General features: G+C 45.6%; 1 protein-coding gene across 1 annotated transcript; it reads right to left on the bottom strand.

Moving 5' to 3' along the window:
* Window positions 1-4116: 4116 nt before the first annotated feature.
* LOC117847706 (probable pectinesterase/pectinesterase inhibitor 20) lies at window positions 4117-6678 on the bottom strand. Its single transcript, XM_034728971.2, has 2 exons — window positions 5562-6678; window positions 4117-5092 (listed from the first exon to the last, which is right to left on the bottom strand). The coding sequence occupies exons 1-2, from the start codon at window positions 6574-6576 to the stop codon at window positions 4392-4394; spliced, it is 1716 nt and encodes a 571-aa protein (XP_034584862.1). The 5' UTR covers window positions 6577-6678; the 3' UTR covers window positions 4117-4391.
* Window positions 6679-12125: the final 5447 nt, after the last annotated feature.

Below are 12125 nucleotides of genomic sequence, written 5' to 3'. Positions count from 1 at the left end.
TTAGCTTGTTAACTCCATTATTTGTGAATGCAGTATCGTTGGGAATTTCATTTCTTGTAAGTAAACGTAACATGCATGAATATTTGAACCAATAAAAATAATTTCATTGGCTAAAAATAGTGACACTTATGATGAGCGTGATCGACGATGAAGTTCGTTCACAACAATACAGCTGCCCCAACTTCCAATTTAATGTGCAATTCTCAAACACCTAAGATATAAAATCTTGATTGGAATATCAATAACCATGATTTTTCCTACAGCAAAGACTTCTAATTGATTTGCACATTTCTGAGCATCCAAATGACTTTACTTAATCCAATAGTATGACATCAATGTTGACTCACCGGCAACCGAGGAGCCAGAACCTGCTGAGCCGCTCGATGTTGGAAGATCAGTTTATGAATCCGAGTATCCCATTGCTAAAAAAAGACCTGACATGCAAACACAGTGAAATAAATTGTAAGCTATCAAGTATCAAGTATTGCTTGGAAGCTATGAAAAGAGAAAAAAGAAAATCTTCATGTGGACCAAGAGGAACATCTGAAATTACACGGAAGTATTCTGCCCTTTACAAAGGACCCCCTAAGCGATGTACGGTTAACTTTGAAACTAAGAGGAGTAATTTTGGTAGTATGCTATTCAATACAAAATTGCCAGGCTATGATCAACAAAAAATGTGGTTTGTATCCTCCTTTTCCTTTTTTGCAGGTTGTGTACCCTCTTTTGGAAGACAGATGCAATTCTCTTGTGAATACACATTTCACTTGTCACACATATTGACATAGTTGTAACTCAGTATTTTAACTTTAGCAAGCATAAACTTCACAAAAGAGGGTGATCAGCTGTTTTGAGCTGGAAAAGGGTTCACCCTTTTAAAATGTCAGGTTTCTATATTTGTAAAGTGCTACAGTTGGTTTTCAGCTACAGCTACAGATTATCTTGAATTGTCCCACATTTTAGGAAAAGCCAAGATGACATTCCACATTTGGTTAACCAGAAAAGTATTCGCGCAATAGTACAAGACAACATAGACAAGAGGGGCCTGAACATGTGAGGATCACAATGCACTGCCAGAAGAATAGGACTGTATGTAACTAACATTGATACATCACTTATTTGGCATAAGAGGATATCAAATAATGTATGAAGATTAGAGTTACTTATAGCTGATCTTAATACAACACTATTATGACCTTATGATTCAAAATAATGAATTATGACTATTATGCTCAACTGGTTTGAATTAAAATACAATAGTTTTAATATGCTTAATTGCAACAATTAGACCTTGAATTAACTGCTAGATCAAATAAGATGCATAGTCAACAGCTTTAGCATCCTCCCTGAAAGACTATGTGAGAAATACAACAACAAAGGTATAGGATAAGAGGATCAACATGTCTGAAAAGTATAGGACTGACCTCTTGCATACAAAATCATGGATTGAGCTCAACGTGTCTTAATTCTGAGATGTTTAGAAAACATCAAGCTTATGATGCTCCTCAAAGCTAATTGACCCATCCCAAGATCCCATCATGTTCAGAAAGCTGCAGTCGACACTTGCAATTTTCTCTTGCGGCACTACAATAAGAAATTTGCAAAATACAAAACTTGCAAAATCCCATGCAAAACACTGCTCATCTTGCATTTGACCCCGTTGTCCCAACAGAGAAGACACCGGTGGTGTGATTGTCTGGCTTCACCTCTGAAAGAAAAGATATGAAATAATGCAAGTTAGAAAGATATAAACAATTTAAATTGAGCATTGTCAAATCACCAATTATGAAAGTGTGAAATATCAATTAATTAGGTCTTGACAACTTTGACCTATAATATTAATGAAACATTGAGCTAAGCAAGATCTGATCATACCAAATAGAGAGAGAGATCAACAAGAATCGCTGAAATGAGCACTGTAATTTGCCCTGGCAACAACTTGCTGTGTGATTAATGCCTAATTTATAGTAAGCATCCAACAATTCTTACTTCCTGAGAGTCACAGAGCATCCCAGGATAGTCAGGTAGATGGATAGGAGAAAAGCTTCTGTCCAAAAAATTATTTTAGAACAAACCCCACTAAACCTAATATCTAACGCCTATTATCCTGCCACCAGTAGGGATCTTGAAGCTGAAAGTTGCTTGCTTATCACTGGATAACAAAGCTGTGAGAAGCATAATCATCATCAATTATCCATGAGAGTCATTTTGATTAGTATAGATGGCTGACGAGATGCAAGAAAAATGCTCATGGGCAAAAAACAGAACAAGCATGCTCATAAGAATTGTTTTTCAATGCACGCAGCAGCAAAATCCAGCAGCAAAACAGCAGGCTCCCGCTGCGTATGGCTAATACAGCCTTCCTCCCTGCCTCTGTAACGCTATTTCAACAAAAAATTGATTTCACCATGTCAAAAATCCTTTCCTACAAACAAAATGGCAATGACTAATGGCCCTGAAGGGAACTGAAATGTCATTTGGTAAAAGCCTAATGATAAGCATTACTTTCCACATTTAGATGCTTAAGCTAAGAATAAATAGTTTCCCAAGTTTAGTTGTTGAGTAATGAATACCGAATATGATTATATCAATGTAAAGTGGCGTAGATCAATCTATCATATGACTGGGCTTTAGTATCAGATTCAGAACTCAGAAGTTTCATTTAGAAAACACTCAGACAGACTGGATCTGTGCAATTTCTAAACAGGCTAATCCATTTATTTACTCAAAATCCATCCAAGGAATGATCTAGCCAAACACAAAATATCTCTAGCCAAAGAATGATCTTTAGTTTGACTTTGACATGCACCGGATGAGCAATGCTTCAAAGCACGTTAGCATACAAATTGCTATTCAGTATTCAAAATTCAAAGAAGACAACTAAGACGAAAACAGTGGTGGCAGTGGCACTGCAGCCTGCAAAAAGATCAAAGTGCTCTTTTTGGAAGTCCGAATTTCCTAATAATATCAGAGCAGTGGAAAATTAAAACAACTTGATTATTATTGGCAAGAGCCTGTGCGTTCACCTTTTCTACCACATACCTGATACTCCAACTGCAACTCACATGTTTTATTCGAAAAAAAAGGGTGGGAATTTTCTATGCGGGTACTGAAATTATGATTTTTGAGGCAAGGTTGGCTACCTCGATGATGAGTTGCGGATTGAAGGAGATTCGATCAATCGAGGATAGGATCTCATGGAGCGCTCCAGGCCGGAGGTAGATTAGTGCGTTGGCGGTGAGCAACACTGCGGTCACGGCTGGGAGGCACCCGCGCGGCTGTACTCCATCAGCCCCTGGAGCGCCAGCAGGGGCAGCATCTCCGTCGACGCCGAAGCTGCGCCGCCGGCCTCTGCTCATGCTCTCTGCCTACTACCGCGGGGGCTGGCATGCTCGTCCTCTCCGCCGACTACTGCCTCCCCCCCCCCCCCCGAGCACCATCTGCCGACCGCCATCGACGATGCGGCCGCGGTCCTCCTTTGGCTCCGCGGCCAGATCTGCCCCTTCCCCGGCGCCGGCACCGACGACGCCGACCCCTGGCTGACCGAGCTCGCCGATTCGTCATCGGGGAGTCAGCGGAAGGAAAGAGGGGCGGTGGCGGTGGCCGGCTTTGGCGCAGGGGAGGAAGGAGGGGCGGCGGCGGGCTTGTCACAGGGGAGGCGGCGCGCGGCGGCAGGCGCGGGGGTGAGGGGAAAGAAGGGTGGCGAGGTGGCGGAGATGGCGAGCATGGGGTGGGATTGGGGGCAGGGGCTGAAGAATGGACGGAGGGAGAGGGTGCGGGACTGCCGAAGGAGATCGGAGGGTCAAAACACGCGTTGCGGGAGGTGCGGATGTGTGTGGGATGGCGGCGGGGAATGATGGACGCAAGCGGAGGGACGGTTCAGAGGGAAGCTGCGGGATCGGACGGAAGGAGAGGGTTCGAAGCGAGGGCTACAGTGCGGAGCAGAGGGAGACATACGAAACAAAAGTCCTAGTTTCACTGTTTTTTAGGTAGTAGAGATTTACTCCATCCATCGCGGAATAAGTTTTAGACTTTCTCAGCTGATTAAGGAGAACAGTTAAAAGTCTAAATTAGTCCTCATTACCATGTCAAGTACCCTACAAAATACATTTGGAGTAGTTTATCACGCTTTTCATTTCTGCAACAACATATAGCTGTGTCCATTGTGCAGGCAGCTGGTAATACTCATTTTAACTAGAAAGATGATACTGCAAGTATTGTATCGCGGCACACTTATTCTTGCGTATCTTGCTCAATTTCTCCCTATACTACCACATTCCCAGTTTCCCACTTGTATAATTAACTGAAACTAGTTATTGCAGGCAGCCAGGCACACACACGCACACGCAGCTGGTAATGTAAACTTAATTTGCTTAGTGCACATATATGTTTCAAGAAAGCAATCCGCTGGTGAAGGGCACGCCGGTCTGCGGCAGCCAGTTGTCGCCAAGCACCATGCTGGTGACGGTGAAGTTTCCGGCGTCGGTGCCGTCGCCGAGCACGTGGTACCCCGGCCACGCCACCCGGCGGCTGGTGTCGGCTCCCGGCCCCGTGTTGTTGTACTCGGCGTAGTAGAGCGTGTCGAGCGCGAAGTCCCCCGACCACGGCATCCAGCCGGAGGGGTCGACGAGTCCTCCGACGTACGACTCCATGACCACCGTGCGCGAGAAGTTCTTCCACGGGCGGCCGAGGTAGGTGAGCGTGGCGAAGTCGGTGTTGGCGGCGAGCTCCGGGGCCGGGAGGAGTGAGCAGCCCTGGATGGAGGTGCCCGTGTTCTGGTTGGGGTCGCTGCGGCCCTGCGCCGTGACGGTGTTGCTCTGGCCGCGCATGGGGAGCCGGGAGTAGAAGGTGCAGCCCTGGAAGACGACGGCGGCGTTGCCGAAGACGTAGTCGACGGTGCCGTAGACGTCGCAGCCGCGGTAGAACTGCCGGAGGGAGTGCGTGTACAGCGTGTCCTGGAACGCCTCGAAGCTGCACCCGTAGAACGCCGACAGGTCGGCGCCGGACCGGAGCGCCACCGCCTGGTGCTTCTCCGGACCCGCCGTGTTCCGGAACGTCATGTTCATTGCCACGAACCCTTGCCCGACCACAGCTGCATTATGCGTTCAAGGAGAGGCGAACGATGAGGCAGAAAATTAAAATGTTTAAAAAGACACACAGAAAGTTGGGAGGGAAAATAACGAATAATTTGAATGTGTTCGATCGGGTGCACGATCAAATGATGTGACAAGACCACAAATAATATCGAGGCTGGAGATAGAGCAACTCCAACTCATAGTCTTGTTAACCCTTGTGGAATGGGACCAAATAAAAGCGACGTGTTTTTTAGGTTTCAGCCCCCCTATCCACATGCCTAGTGTCACACTTGCACTCCAATGTCTTGTTATTTTTTTAATGAAAGTCAAGCTCACTAACGTTTATACTGTGGCTAGATAGTTCCAAAGATCTATGTTTTTAATCAGTTTTAAATCATTATTTGGTCATGTGTCATTCAAATATCCAGATTTTACTCTAGTGATGATATGACTGACTGTCAGTAACACAAAATAAAAGATGCATACCGAAGGTGGCCGATTGGAAGGTGGTCCAGCCGTCGACGACGCTCCGGTTGCCGGTGATCACGGTCTGGCCGATGCCGTCGCCGACCATCATGATGTACTTGCTGTGCTTGGGCACCTGCACGTTCTCCTCGTAGACGCCGGCGAGCACGTAGATCAGGTAGTACCCGCCGCTGCCGTCGAGGTTCCTCGGCGCGGCCGCCACGGCGTCACCGACCGTGGTGAAGTTCCCGGCGCCGCTCTGGTCCACCGTCACCACGTTGTTCACCGCCACCGTCCTCTCGGGCCCCTCGATCGCCATCCGTCGCACCATCTCGTCGTCGGTCACGTCGAACAGGCCCCTCCTCGCCGCCGCCGGGGGATTCTTCTTGTGCTTGCCGCCGTGGCCGTGGTGCGGGGGCTTGCCGCCGCCGCTTCCACCCTTGTGCGGGCGCGCCGGCTTCGCCGTGGGCACCCACGCCCTGGTGAAGAGCGACAGAGACAGGCTGTAGAGCTTGGTGCCGTTGGCGATAGGCGCGTCGAGGCCGCCGCGGTCGGACCACGCCCCCGCCGCCGCCTGCTGCAGGCCGTCGAAGCAGGTCTGCTGGTTGGTAACGATCGCCGACAGCAGCGTGTGCACGTCGTCGGCCTGCGGGTCGAGGAGGGTGTCGGTGGACCTGATCGTGGCGCCGGCGGAGGAGAGGAAGTCCACGTTGAGCTCCGCCATGAGCTGGCAGTCCCGCAGCGCGCCTATGGCGCTTGGGGAGAGGTGCCGGTGGCGCGCGAGGTAGCGGTCCACGAGGGCGGCGAACTTGCGGGCGCCGGCGAGGGACTCGGCGACCGAGAACCGGCCGTAGGTGTAGAGGTCACCCTTGCCGCGCGGCGGGAGGACGGACCGGCAGAAGCTCGGGTCCGTGGTGGCGTTGCACGCATCCGACGGCGACACCGGCGTGGACGGCGGCGCGTCGTCGGAGAGCGCGAGGCATGAGAAGGAGAGCAGCAGGAGAGCGCACAGAGCGGCGGCGCGGTGGACCGCCATGGTAACGACAATGCACGTCTAGGCTTCGCGCCGATAGATGCTCTGCGCTGCCCCCTGATGAGCTTGTTTGAGGTGGTGGTGGTGGTGGAAGGGGAGGGGAGGTGAGGTGGCGAATTTATAGGTGAAGGGCACAGGGATTTCATGGTAATTCTGCGGAGAAGAAGGGTCAAGGATCTGACAGAATGATTAGAGTAGGGAGTAGGGAGTGGAGTGAGGGGTGACGACTGAGAATTCTTTTTGCCTTTTTGCTTCTCGAAAAAGCGCGTGGTAGACGAAAGAATGGATATGTGCGTGGAGTGGAGTTCAAGCACTTGAGCTGGACAGGATGCATGGATGGACGCACATGTTTGGATGTGGATGGCATTCATCATTTTCGGTTGGGTTGGGTTGGTTTGGTCGGATTCAAATGGGTTCTCTCTCTCTCTTGTTCTTTTGTACTTTTCGTCAAAGTAAAACGGCTAGGGTTGACCTGCTTTTCAAATTCTCCCGCAAAATTTGGTCTAGGCAATTAACTAGGAAACTTAGCTGCTACTTAGGGTGCTGCTATTTAGGCTGGCAAATTTCAATCAGGACCAACTCATAGGAGCAACAGAAATATATTTATCCTTAAGCCAATTGAAGGGCAAATTTTGTCTTGCCAATGCCAATCGCACACATATTATAATAAACTAAGTAGAAGAGTTCTTGAAGACTAATTAATCCATTAATATTTGGTCGATAGTTAATCTATTAATATCTTTGATCCATTCAATTGTGTCTTTATTAATATTTATCTTTAATCCACCAAACATATTTTGTACCAGGCGTCTTTTCATTTCTTTGTTTTGATTGATATTTAATCCATTAATATTTTATTTATGAAATACAAAACTATAATCACAAATATGTATTTTAGAATATGATTCTAATAACAGTAATTTTATATCACAAAATTATACATTAATAAATTAATTGTTGATCATCAAAGACTTATCCTAAGAAAATGAGATAAGCCTTATAATATCAAAAAGAGGGAGTACTATTTTTGTTTGGATTAGTCTTTGAATTACACTTGGATCATTGCTTTTTCACAAAATGTTACAACTACAAAAATAAATATTGCTATAGTTTATTAATTTAATATCACACAATTATACATTAATAAATTAATTGTTGATCATCAAAGACTTATATATCCTAAGAAAATGAGATAAGACTTATAATATCAAATAGAGGGAGTACTATTTTTGTTTAGTCTTTGAATTACACTTGGATCATTGCTTTTTCACAAAATATTACAACAACAAAATAAATATTGCTATAGTTTATTAATATATCTAGTTATATACTAATATACAATAAATGTGTCTAAAGATTCAGCTAAGTATTGGCCCTGTATTTTTTTAATGGACGGGTAACCAATTTGCTCATGTTCCCCTCCATTGCAAAACACTCATTGTCTTTCTTTAATGAAACATATGCGAACACATGCATGAGTACACTCTAACGCTATATGAACGCATGTACGCACATCATATATCTTTATGATGCTTACGGGAGACTGATCGATGCTTGATATCGATGAACTCACCACAGACATCTTTCTATCGATTGGTACGATAACCGAATGAATGGAATGGACGAGAGAAATAAAGTACAACCAACTCACTCATTTAGAGCTATTGCTTGGTTCTCTCCACATGCATATTTTGGAAAGGTTAGCTCAACAAATTTTGGTTGTCGGCGGATAACATCATAATTTTTTCACTTTACCCGTCTCCTAAAATCAGGTCACTCACCAGCCAAAAGAAAAATCAGGTCTCATTCGCTCATAAAAGTTGAAATGATTAATGTGGACTAATAGGTGATATCATGACCTGTATCACATACAATCTATTTAAACCTTGAGATACAAAAAATATCAACTCGAACCATAAATAACATAAGGAAATATAAAAGAACATATTCTATAGTTGAGGTCAGTGACATAGTTTTAGACTTTTAATAGCAAAGCCAAAATGAAAGGTTAAGGCTATATGGAAAATTGGAAAAAAAACATAGAGACGTAAAATGAAATCTTCTCTTTGAAGGTCGACTCAACCAAGGGTGGATCCAGCAGGAGAGCTAGGGGGACTCCAGTCCCCTATACCTCTATGCAGTTGGACGTAAAATGAAATCTTCTCTTTGAAGGTGGACTCAACCAGGGGCGGATCTAGCGGAAGGGCTAGGGGGACTCCAGCCCCTATACCTATATGCAGCCTATGGAGCCCCCTACCTTTTCTAGCCATGGATGAAGAGAAGGAAGAAGAGGAAGATGAGAGGGAGAAAGAAGAGCCCCCCCCCACCCACCCACCTAAAAAAGGAAGATGAATTAAACACCGGTACCAATAGTTTATTTGACTCAAATAATTTCGTCTATTCATTTAAGTATCTAAAATATGCTCTTCTATTGCAGACAGGAGTATAATACATGCATACACCTTATCTGAAAAGGGTTTGCAAGTGTGTTAACTACTCCAACAGCTTGTATAAGTAGTACTCCCTCTGTTACTTGTAGGCTTATTAGGATTTGTAGGAGTCTTTAGAAGTGTACTTTAATCATTAATTTATTTTACAATATACCATCAACTGCTACAAGATCAATGCTGATTAGAGGACTTGTGAAATATGAATTTGTTGATATAAATCTAAAACTAACGGAGGGAGTATTATTTCATAGATCCAATGCCTTCTTACTTTTCTTGAGGGTAAAAGAAAAGGAAGGAAGGCTTTGGATCTAAGAAGCCTTCTTAGCACTCTTAGGGAAATAACCTTCTCTACCAGTTGGGAAACTCCTTTAGTACTGGTTTCGTAACAAGTATTATTAGTTCGGTAATAGTTCGGTAATAACTGGTATTAAAGGGGTATTAAAAAGAATAAAAAAATCCTGCCTGACCCCATCGCCCTCCCGCCTGCCTCCACCCACCCCCGGGTGGCCCCGCCGCCTGCCAGCCCTGCCCCTGCCCGCTGCCCTTCGCCCCCCTCCACCTCCGCCCTCCCGTCCTCCACCCTACCGCCCACCGCCCCGCCACCTCCGCCCTCCGCCCGCCCGCTCCCGCTCGGCCCCGCCGCCCACCGTCGGGAGGAAGAGAAGGGAGGAGGAAGTGAAGGGAGAAGGAAGAGGGAGAGGGGATCAAGAGAAGGAAGAGAGGGAGGAGGAGGGGGGAGGGAGTGCCTGGAAGAGAGAAGGAGAGTGTGAGGTGAGGAGAGACGTGTGAGGTGAGAAGAAGGGCGGGTGGGAGGAAGATAGATAGAGATAGGGACCCGTGACCTCCTTTAGTACCAGTTAGGGGCACCAACCGGTACTAAATGGTGCACATTAGTACCGGTTGGAGTCCCCACCGAACACCAACCAGTACTAATGTGCACCCTTTAGTACCGGTTGGTGCCCCCAACCGGTACTAAAGGGGATCACGGGTCACCCCTAGCCGTTAGGGCTGGTCAACCAGTACTAAGGTGTTGGACGAAATGCCATTTCTCTGGGGGGTTGTCTATTTCCGGTAGAGCTGGTGAAAAATAGGTTGTAGGTTATGGATTATGGTATTTGCATTGAGATTGTGCAAGCTGATGATCTAAAAGGCGAAACAAACGGGCTTTACCTGGATTTTTGTTTGTGGTTGTCTTTAGGTCAATCTGGATCAAAAGCTGAAAAAAATATTCTGGTGGAGAGTGGATTGTGTAATCTAGACAAACTATAGATTGTGGAATCTAATTAAGAAGAAAAACAAAATGTTTGCTTCAGCTAGTAGAGCTTTTAAAAAGCCACAGTTCACAATATAATGCTGAAACCAACAGAGACTCATTGTCCTATGGTACGGTGGTGGGCTTGGATGAGACATACTCACATACTACGGAGTACATTGTGTGTGCAGTCCAGCACTCGCTACCCTCCAATTAATTCTTCCGTTCTGTCAAAATAGTGCCTGGATACATGAGTCAGGTCCCGCGAAAAGCTTATACCCGTGTACTACGCCGTAGGGCCGATGACGGCGACGGCCCGTGTCCGCCGCAACGCCTCGCCGGCCGGCCGGCGGGCGCGCGTGCGAGGCCGCAACTCAGCACTGCATCGTCAAACCCCACCGAGCTGTTGTTGTTAGTCGACCTGCAACTAAAGCACTGGTGCATGCCGGTTAGACCGCCGTTAAAAGCGCACTTGCACAGCATGACATGACATGGGCGTGGCTAGTTGCTGCTGTTACGTACGCCAGATAGTAGTGAGTGCGTATGGTATGGATGTAACGTCGCAATAACATGATGCATGCATGGGTTAGTGATGGATCATTCCTAGCCGCATGGCCGATGCGACAGCTGCGTCGGCTGGTAGAATGGTTTTGTTTTATTTTTGCCATCGGTTTTTGGCATGATACACGCATTGGCAGAGCGTCAGGTCAGACCATATGCTTTAGAGAAATGCGCATGTGTCTATTTGTTTCCCTCTTAAATTATATAAATTATATAAGCTGAACTATGGTTCAAGAGTAATAGGATAAAATACTATCATAGGATCACTATAGGATTGACTAGCTTATTTTATATTATTTGGTCCCAAAGTAATCTTTTACCATAATACCCATGATCATAATCTAACTTATATAATCTAGGTGAATTATAATCTCAAACAAACATGCCCACGCCTCGGCAAGCGAATGATGATCCATTCGTCACTACTGGAAAACTAAGTATTAGTCCCGGTTGGTAGGTCTCAAAGCTCTCAAAAATCCATCCGGGATAAATTTTTCGAGACGAAAGGGCGGTCTTTAGTCCCAGGTCATTCAACTGGAACTAATGATCCCCTTTAATCCTGGTTGGTAAAGCCAACCGGGACTAAAGGGGCGGCCACACCAGGCGCGGCACGGACCCCTTTAGTCCCGGTTGGTTCAACCGGGACTAAAGGGCATCCATACCCGCCTGCATGGCGCATGCACGTACCCCTTTAGTACTTAAATTTTTTTTAATGAAATCAAACTAGCATTTATACAAATCAAACTAGTATTTATACAATTACTATATATACAATTCTTAGTATACTATACAATTCTTAGTATATTATACAAATCAAAATAGTATTTATACAATTACTATATATACAAAAATTTGTCCCGGTCATTCCTAGGATCCTCCCATCGTGGTGTTGCTCGGTGCGTTTAATGAACGTCCGTTGTAATGAAATTCTCCTTATGGATTTATCACCTCATCCACCACGAATCCTACGAGACCTTCATATATTGCCCCTATTCTGTCCTTCATGCTATGTTGAATACTCCACATCTGTAATTTGGAAATATGTGAATGTTACACGGAGTTAGAAAACAATTAACTATTAATTGTTTTATTTTACGTACTTTCATCGCATGCAGCAGCGTCACGGCCTTGGGTCCCACAAAACTGTACAAGTGCTCATAGACGTAGTATCCACATAGATTATTCTCGGGTTCTTGTCTTAAGCACTTCAATGGGGAAAAAACAAGTTATGAAATATTCGTATTATAGAATGTACAAAATGTGCAAACTTCATACATACCGGAAAGTCT

This window comes from Setaria viridis, chromosome 3, assembly GCF_005286985.2.
Source record: "Setaria viridis chromosome 3, Setaria_viridis_v4.0, whole genome shotgun sequence".
Taxonomy (NCBI): Eukaryota; Viridiplantae; Streptophyta; class Magnoliopsida; order Poales; family Poaceae; genus Setaria; species Setaria viridis.
The sequence above is the reverse complement of the archived record's forward strand: the minus strand, read 5'-3'. Positions and strand labels throughout refer to the sequence as shown.